The sequence below is a fragment of the Palaemon carinicauda genome, chromosome 15 (genome assembly GCF_036898095.1).
Source record: "Palaemon carinicauda isolate YSFRI2023 chromosome 15, ASM3689809v2, whole genome shotgun sequence".
NCBI classification, from domain to species: Eukaryota; Metazoa; Arthropoda; class Malacostraca; order Decapoda; family Palaemonidae; genus Palaemon; species Palaemon carinicauda.
In genome coordinates, this window is record NC_090739.1 from 89,669,640 (window position 1) to 89,679,140 (window position 9,501).

General features: G+C 44.4%; 1 protein-coding gene across 1 annotated transcript; it reads left to right on the forward strand.

The window, feature by feature from the left end:
• Positions 1 to 3,277: 3,277 nt before the first annotated feature.
• On the forward strand, positions 3,278 to 6,916 carry LOC137654065 (uncharacterized). Its single transcript, XM_068387702.1, has 4 exons — positions 3,278 to 5,573; positions 5,739 to 6,063; positions 6,258 to 6,309; positions 6,836 to 6,916. Exons 1-4 carry the CDS (start codon positions 3,278 to 3,280, stop codon positions 6,914 to 6,916), a joined length of 2,754 nt encoding a protein of 917 aa, XP_068243803.1.
• The last annotated feature ends 2,585 nt before the right edge of the window (positions 6,917 to 9,501 follow it).

The following is a 9,501-nucleotide window of genomic DNA, read 5'->3' on the forward strand; positions in this document are numbered from 1 at the left end:
CCGACCTCAGGTTATTAAGGAATTTACTCACAAAGACTCAAGTTAAAAGATTCATTTTTACCAAGATTAATCACTTCAATGCTGTGTGATCCCAACAGTGACCTAACCCAGTGGCAACATACCTGATACAACGAATCTATCACCGAAAAGTCTCCTCTCTATTCAACGGCCAGAAAGCACAAAACCGAAGTTTTCATGACCCTCAAATACTAACCTTTTTTTTTTTTTTTTCCCTTCTTTTTTTTTTTTTTTTTTTTTTTTTTGAGTGCTCTCAACCTCAAAGACAACACAGAACAGCTATTTACTCCGGTGTCTTTCCTGAAATGACCCATAAACCAGTGTGTCAATAAGGGCCTTTGTAACCCAAAGCTCTATTTATTTTATTTCATTCTCTAGAATTAGACAATGCAAATCCAACCTGCCCAACCTAGTGCTCTGTTGCCTGTGCCATTTGACTCTAAGTGAAACAAACCACCTCCCCATTGCATTGCGTGCAACGGACCGTTATCAGCCATCTTTTTCTTCTGCTCTAAAAGTCATTTGTGTTAAGTCTCATCGCCCTTGCTGCCCTAACAATGGCTGATGATGGCGCCCAGACCCCTTCTGTAGGGGGCATTAAAAGGAAAAGTGTCGAAGCTATCTCCCCAAATGGTGGGGACTCTTCTAGAACGAGAAGAGACTCCCACACCAGCCAGGGAGAACCTGAAGACGGAGCTTCGGACATTGAACGCCTCCACCTCGACCTTTCGCAATCCGAAACAGGCTCCCCTGACCCGGTACCCAAAATGGACAAAAGTGATAACGGACCAGAGACAGAAAAAAAAGATACTTCAGCAGCCCCTCAACAGGAAACGGCTATTCCTCCCTCTGTCAGGCCCAAGACAGCAACACGGCCTACTGCCAAGCCCGACATAGGCAGTCAAGAGAGTGCACGGCACGCAAAAACAAGGACCCAAGGTAATAGGACGACCACGGAGAACACGACGTTGAATGTCGCAGGTAAACTACAACCAACAGTTCCTTCCCTAGCAGATCTTCCAAGATTCAAAGCCTCTAGGGATACTAACTCAAACCACTCCCCTAGTAAATTGATAGATCTAGCAGTAAAATCAGGTAAAGAAGCAGGTCGTGCCATAGCTTACACTTACAAAATAACTAACGATGGGAACTTCATCCTCTTTCCCAAGAATGTCGAAACCTTTAGGAACTATCGCCACTTTACAGAACTCGACCCCTCCCAAAGAAGGCGAAAAATTTATGTGTATGGATACCCCCTCTATCTTGACTTAGATTTCATCAACGAACACCCGGCCATTTCAGAAGCTGTTCGCAAACAGTACAAGAAGAACAAGCAGAATTTTGATACCACCACAGTTGTATGCACCTTCACAGGCCCCTCCACTCCCCAATTTCTCGATCTAAATCATTGGGGCAAATACAGAGTTGCAGACTATATCCCGCCGCCCACAAGATGTTTTAATTGCCAGCGTTTTGGGCACCACAAGAGTCAGTGCCAACACGAGACTAGATGTGGGGTATGCTCGGAGAAACACGAAACTGAAGTCTGCATCACTAAACACGAAAACAATCAGCCAACCATAGCTAAGTGCCCCAACTGCTCCGCCGGCCATCATGCCTGGAACAAACGCTGCCCATCTTTCATCCATGAGCTAAATCGAAGGGGCACCCCAGCACCTTCACGAACTCAAATCAATCCTTCCCGCCCCTCCTTCCGCCTTCACCCATCCCAATCCTACCATCCTCCACAGTTATGTCACCAATCCTACGCTGAAGCTGCAAAACCAGCTATACGCCCCTCTGGCACCGAACCTCCTTTCACGCCTCCCCATCATAGCCCTGCTCCCCTCTCCCCAGCATGCTCGGACCCCACCCCCTCCTCATCCTCACAGCAGGTCCCTCCACCTGAACCAGATATCGACCCCTCCACCTCTTCCCGTCCAAGCATCTCCGCCGGCTCTTCAGACTCGACCGAGCCTGTCCCTGCGGTACAGCACTCTGCTGGCTCTTCAGGCTCGACCGAGCCTGTCCCTGTGGTACAGCACTCTGCTGGCTTTTTAGGCTCAACCGAGCCTGTTCCTGCGTTACAGCACTCTGCTACCACCTCACCCATACCCAACCACTCAGTAAACAGATTACCCAATAGTAGGCTATCTAAGGAACCCAGCCCAACCTCTTCTTCCCACCCCGATCTCTTACCCTGCTGCTCTTGCATTAAGAAATTGCAAGAAATCACTATAAACCTCCATTCAGCCCTTCATGGGGCCCCTGGGCTCTCCCCAGACTACACGCGCATAATAGCAAACCTTATTAAGGACCTGACCCAATACCATGGATCCTTACAGCAATGATGGCTCGGACTCTGAAGTTTATCTACACACATATGAAACCGGCAAGGGACTTAAAATTATGCAGTGGAACATCGCAGGAGTTAGCAGCAAGTATGCACTCCTCCAATCACAGACTGCCACCCTCAAGCCAGACGTCGTCCTCTTACAGGAGACATTGCTCAGGGAGAACTCACTCTTCTCCTACAAAGGATACACTATACACAAAACTCCTCGCACGGACACAACCCGGGGACTACTCACACTAGTAAAAGACACAATACAGTCCATAAAGCTACCGACAATACAGTGCAGAGAAGCTGAACTGCTCAGTGTAGAAATCAGACTGGCCCACACAACACTCATCCTACACAACATATATAAAAGCCCAAGAAAGTCTCTGGAAGCTGAAAACCTTTTTGCTTCCATCTCCGCTTCCAACGCCATCCTAGCAGGTGATCTAAATGCTCACCACCCCTATTTACACTCTCCAAGTACAAACCCCACTGGGAGGCACCTATACTCCCTCCTTCAGGATTTCCCCAACGTTGCCCTTCTGAACAGGCTACCTGCCAGCACCCACATTGCTGGTGGCACCCTAGATTTAATGTTCATCCCAAGAGCCCTCCATGACACCGCCTCCTGGATGTTACACCCGTCCCTCGCCAGTGACCACTTCGCCATCCTTGCCACGGTACCAATCCCCAAACTCCCACCAATCCTGCCACCCCCGGCAAGATGGAATCCTGACTTTGCCCAATGGGACATCTTCGAGAGGCACATGACAACATGGGCTCTCAAGCTCGCAGAAAACCCATCTGAGGACCCCACCTTCCTCCTTACGGAGTTTACAAAACAAATCGCCCAGGAAAGGCAGGAACCCGCAACACAATCATAAGGACGCGTGGTACTACTGCCCGCGCATAAAAGAAATGAACAAACGGATAAACAGGACAAGGAAGCTCTTCAGACGGCACAGGACTGATGGGCTACTCCTTCTACTGAGGGAGCTCATAGCCGAAGCAGTTCAAGTTGCCAACGAAGTAAAAAGGGAAAAATGGCTCCAATGGTGCAGCAAAATTTCACAACAAACATCTCTCAAAGCCATCTGGGCCTGGTTTAACAAGGTCTCAGGATCCAAAAGACACCAGACCAAGCCCACTCATCCTCAACCCCATCAAGAGGCAATGAACATAGCTCAAACCTTAGCAAATCGATCGAAATCAACTAACCTATGCCCAGCTACCCAGGCCAGGCAGGAACAACTTCGGCCTAGAAGAAATGACCTAGTTAGAGCAGCCTGCAATGAACCGTCATGCACTGATGCGCTCTACACTTCGGCCGAACTTGAGGCTGCCCTAGCTAAATGTAGAGACACGGCCCCTGGTGCCGATGGCATCACTTATTCGATGCTAAAGCATCTTGGCGAACCTGCCAAAAATAGCTACCTACACATAATTAACCTAACGCATGCTCAGAATATCAGGCCCGAACCATGGAACAAACAGGACACCAACCCAATACCAAAGCCTAAGGAAATGAATGCCTATCGTCCCATTGCCCTACTCAGCTGCACTGGTAAGGTAGCTGAACGGATGGTCCTCCGGCGGCTTCAGTGGGCGGTGGGCCCTTTGCACGACAGGCTCTATGCCTACACGAGAGGCATTGGAACACAAGAATGTCTAGCTGATGTCATGGCCACAGTCAACGGAAAAAGCGCACTAGTTGTTTTCCTTGATCTTGAGAAGGCCTATGAGCTAGCCAGCTCTGACGCTATTCTGACATCACTAGTCCTCAAAGGCGTCAGAGGCCACCTCCTTGCGTGGACGCAGAAATATACCCAAAACAGAGTAGCTAGAGTTACTTTCCAGGGAGCCACGTCACCATACATACCACTCGAAAATGGCACTCCACAAGGAGGGATATTAAGCCCCTTCTTATTCAATGTACTCATTGAAAATATATTGAAAGAAGACTACCCGGAGGGCATTCAAATCTTTATCTACGCAGACGATATCTGCGTTGTCTGCCCACACATAGTCAACAACAAACACCGTAAAATGCAAATCACCCTAGACACCATTGCAGCAAGCTGCCAGGTCTTCGGACTGAAAATAAACCCGAACAAGACCAAAGCCATGGCTATCAAGCACTCTCAACCACCCCCTCCACTAAACCTACTAGGAATGCCTATTGAATGGGTCAACAACTTTACCTACTTAGGTGTTAACCTCAACTTCAGGCTATCACCCACCCCCGAAATAACGCTCCTCAAGCACAAGGTCAACAGCCGACTGAATGCACTCCGACGCATCACGTCACTAAATCAGGGTGCAACACATCACATTCTAAGACTCTTCTACATTCAGGCTGTACGCTCTTTGGTAGAATATGCAGCCCCTGTTCTCACTACCCTCAGCCCTACACAGGAAAAGTCCATTGAAGTAATTCAAAATAATGCCATGAGGACCCTCCTCGGTGCCCCGATTTGGACCAGGCTCTCACTGCTTCGAGCCGAAACCCATCTCCTGCCACTCACAGATAGGATAAACTCACGGAACAGCTCTATAATCTTCAAAACTTTCAAGACCAACCGGAACTGCCCACTCCATAACAAACTTCAAGGCCTAATCTCTCTTTCGGAAGATTTGGCCCCTCCTCACACCTATGCTGGCCATCTTATCACAGCCCTAAGATCCAACGGCTCTCAGACAATGCTATCTACACTCAAAAAAGACACCTTCCACCCGGACTTTTCGGAAAAACCCCCCTGGATTCCCAGCCCAATCAAGTACCACTACACCACCCTCCCGTTCTCCAAGGCGCTATGCCCACCAGCACAGGCCTTTAGAGCAGCCCTTGATTCGATCACCCTCACGCTCGCTGACAATGTGTATTATACTGACGGCTCTGTAGACAGGGAGGTTCTTGCGGCAGCTGCAGCAGTCTACTCCCCACATTTCTCGGACTGCTGGAGGATCTCCAACAATGCCTCCACACTACAAACTGAATTAGTTGCCATACTCAAAGCCCTCACACATTCACTCACCAGTCAAGGTAACACCACGATACATACTGACTCCAGAGGAGCTTTGGCAGCAATCAGGAGCCAAGATATCCGAGAAAACACACTCATCATCTCCTCTATCAGACAGATAGCCCACACACATGCTCCCCAGAACCGACAGATCACACTAAATTGGATCCCCAGTCATATAGGTATACTCGGTAATGAAGAAGCCGATCGATTAGCAAAGCAGGCCCTCCAAGTCACCACTATCAGCATAACCCTTAACCCATCGCATGAACAGTTCAAATCAGCAATGAATGCTTACTGTCAAACACAACTACATAGCTCCATCAGACAAGCCCTATTTGCCTCGTCAAAATCAGCAAAATGGTATATCAACACTACCAGCCTGGCACCACATGGTCTACCAAAGAACACGCCCCGCAAACTAGCAGTAATCTACCACAGACTAAGGTTAGGGTACCCCTGTTCATGGGAAATCATCAACCCTGAGGGTAGGCAATGCAAGTACTGCGAAGCTGTTCCGGCACTCCCACTAGATCATTACCTCTGCCACTGTCCAGAAACCACAAATCTGAGACAAAACCTCGGCCAAGGAGTGCCACATACTGCAGAACATGTGACTGCCCACATTCTCAAAAACATAGAGACGCTTGCAGGTTTTCTGCGATCTTACCCCCCACCTAGGTAAGAAGAGTCTCTCCCAGCCTATGCAGATATCAACTCTCAACCACCCTTAGCCCTCTCTCCTTGGTTAAGGCTTTCCTCCGCCCTTTTTTGCCCTCTAACGCAAATCACTCCGCTCCTCTCCCAGCCCCTCTAACTCACTGGGACCAAGTGCTATAACCTTTCACCCTTAAAACTTCATCTCAACTCTTTAGCCCTCAACAGGACCTAAATACTGGGTCTCTCGACCCTGCCTGCTTAGAGCAGGTATTCATATAAGAAAAATCCTTTCGACTCTGTCCCTGGCATGCTAGAGCCATACCCAGTGACACCAGGCAAGCAGTAATAAGCACTTATGCCTAAAACTGCTTCTTTCCCCTCCCACCGAGAACCCTTCCCTCCTCTCCCAGTCTCTCTAACTTACTGGGACTAAACTCTTTAATCTTTCACCTTTGAGCTTAATCTCATCACTTTGGCCCTAAACAGGCCTAAACACTTGGTTTCTTGACCTTGCCTGCCTAAAGCAGGCATTTCTATAAGTAAAATCCCTTGACGCCGCCCATGGCCAGCCAGGGGCTTAATCAGTGCTGGCCCTTGGGCTGAGCAAGCTCGCAACATGTTGCGAAATCTAATTGACCTTTGCAAGCAGCAATAAGTACTTACACTTAAAACTGCTTCTTTCTTCTCCCACTGAAAACCCTCCTTTCCTTTCCCAGACTCTCCTACTCACTGGGACTCTTTACTATACAGCCTTTCCCTTACCACTATAAAACCTCTTTTCGCCCCTAACTAGGGAAAAGAAAAAATATACTTCCAGGCCCCGCTGATCGTCAACCACCACACCTACCCGCTGGGGAAACCACCTAGAGGCTAGACGCACCGTCAAAAAGCCCCTGTCCGGAGAGAAGCTCCGGGCAATCTAAAGAAGAAGAAGAGGAGATATGCGGACATTGCCGATCAAGTGTGTGAGTATCGCCAGCTGGACCCCACAAATCTAAAGTAGATTACAAGTTCAAATCTTGAGTCTCATGATCCCTTGGTTCCATCCACTTTGGCCAGACAATAATCTCATACACGCAGATTTACCTGGTAGTCAGATAATCAAAGCCGATTATCGTTGCGTGTATGGGGGAATTTAGTCAAGCCCAAGAACCTTGCTGAACGACAGCATAAGTGTTCCTAAAATTTCTAATTTATTTTCATCGTATTCCGTCGTTTATGCTATAATTTTCTCTAGGTTTTACATAGATTTAAAGGGCATGAGTTTCTATGGTTTCTATGATAAATCATTGAAGATAATAATAAAATTTTCATCGATAATCATCTGATAATAATCAGAATTCAGGATATATTTTATACTATGATAGTTTTCTATTAAGATTATTGCCCCAACAATTAAGTTTTATGAATACACCTTCAAGCATATATTAAGATGAGAAGAAAAATTGTCCCGACTCTGCACATAATTTCATTTGCTCTCATTAAAGACTTGAAGTAAAAATTACCCAGTCTTTTACATCTGTACACTTTCAAAGTTCACGTAGAAGAATGAATAACAGTCTCTCTCTCTCTCTCTCTCTCTCTCTCTCTCTCTCTCTCTCTCTCTCTCTCTCTCTCTCTCTCTCTCTCTCGTTCCTTTCAATTGCAGAATTAAAAATTACCTTGCAGGTAAATCTGAGCATTTTAAAGAACAATAGGTATTTTTCATTCCTTAAATGTAAACATTTTAGTCTGCAAAATTGCACAATCAAGTAGTGGGTGGTTAGTTTTCTTTGTCTATAGTTTTTGTAACAAAAGGATTATGACTCTAGCTTTGAAAATGACAAAAACACAATTCTTGTAGAAATTCTTATTGTTTTTTGGAGAGAGAGAGAGAGAGAGAGAGAGAGAGAGAGAGAGAGAGAGAGAGAGAGAGAGAGAGAGAGAGAGAGAATGTCCAAGTCTATTCCCCTGATGGATAAACTGCTTAATACTTCAATGGATTTAGACTCGGCTTAAAACATTTTCCCTTCTAACTTTGAAACATCCAAACAACAGACAATTGTTTTGCATAATAAAGAAAAAAGAAAAGTTTGGTATTTCTGGTCAGGAGGGAGACCTAAATTCTTGGTCCTGGAAGGTACTAATTAACATTTTGATGGAAATTTTCTCAACTATAAATTATGATAAAAATATTCCGTCATTTTTAATAAGAAAATAAATCTGCAATATGTCAAGCAATTCTAAAAGTTGATGGTAGTACGATAATAATTCTAAAACTTGGCTGTATATTTTATTGGCGAGCATCTTGATGGATGGCTCAAGCTTAAATTCAAGAAGATCCCAACAGTTTCGAAAATAAGAAAGTTATTAACGTACTTTCTCTATATCTAATTTCCTCTTCCCCCAATGTTGGTTGAAGTTTAGAACCCTGGTAATAAAGTTCAACGATTTGTTTTGCTTCATATACAAAAAAAAGTAATTGCTCCTGCTTTGAAACTAATGATTTGGAATTTATTTGTCTAATTAAAAAAAAAAATAAATTAATTAAAAAAAAAATGGGATTGCTTTGTCTTGCAAGTGTTCACGTTTCTGCTACTTCCTTTAGAGGAATATAAAAAAAATCAGTAGAGCTTGAGGAGTAACAGAAGTACATGCTAGTTGTCCATATATATTTTTCAATATTTATTTTCTGAAGATGGATTGATGATCTAACCTCTCAACGTTACTGGTTACCGTCTGACTGAAAATTAGCTCATATATTCACACTCAAAGACACACATACATACATACACACATATACCAAGCCCTGGAACTAACATCAAAGAAAATACGAAGCGGTTAAAGGTTAGTCTCATAATGTTACTGGTTGATATCATAGAAAAAATAAGAACACTTTTTCAAGAAGTTGCGAAAACACTAAAGATTTTTTTAATCTTTAATATATATAGCTAATGCTTGATCCTATTAACAGAAACTTTATTAGTAAATATTGCGTTACTATTCATTAGCTATATCTTATTTTAAAAATATCAACAGGTGCAAATTAAAGACGTGTTGAAAGTATTTGAAGTAATATTGGAAAGAATGTCAATATAAAATTTTAATTTCCAATTTAATTCTAAATCTGAGTGTGTGTTTTATGTTGTTATTTTTCAACAGCTTTTAATCAGAAAATTATCCGTTGACGCTAATAAGTGTTTCAATTTTTATATATGAAGAGGAAAATTCGAAATATATTTAAAGGGAAGAAGGAGTCCTGAAAAAGATAAGAAAATTTGATGTAGAGTGATTAATTACCGAGTGTTTAAATACGTTGCATTTGACAGCACTTTGAACCTACAAAGGTACCCAATCCTTTCCATTCGACACACTTGTCCTGCACTTTACCACAACCCTATACTGTACATTATATATCTAATACGACTTGAACATAAAGTTGTGACGGGCCGAGAGAGGGTTGTGAACTCAAAGGGAGGA

Bases quoted from the DNA above. Each gene is read 5' to 3' on its own strand.
- LOC137654065 (XM_068387702.1), top strand. From the start codon at position 3,278: ATGAACAAACGGATAAACAGGACAAGGAAGCTCTTCAGACGGCACAGG. The intron at 6,064-6,257 runs GTAAGAAGAGTC...TCAACTCTTTAG, and splicing joins CGATCTTACCCCCCACCTAG to CCCTCAACAGGACCTAAATA. The intron at 6,310-6,835 runs GTATTCATATAA...GCCCCTAACTAG, and splicing joins ACCCTGCCTGCTTAGAGCAG to GGAAAAGAAAAAATATACTT.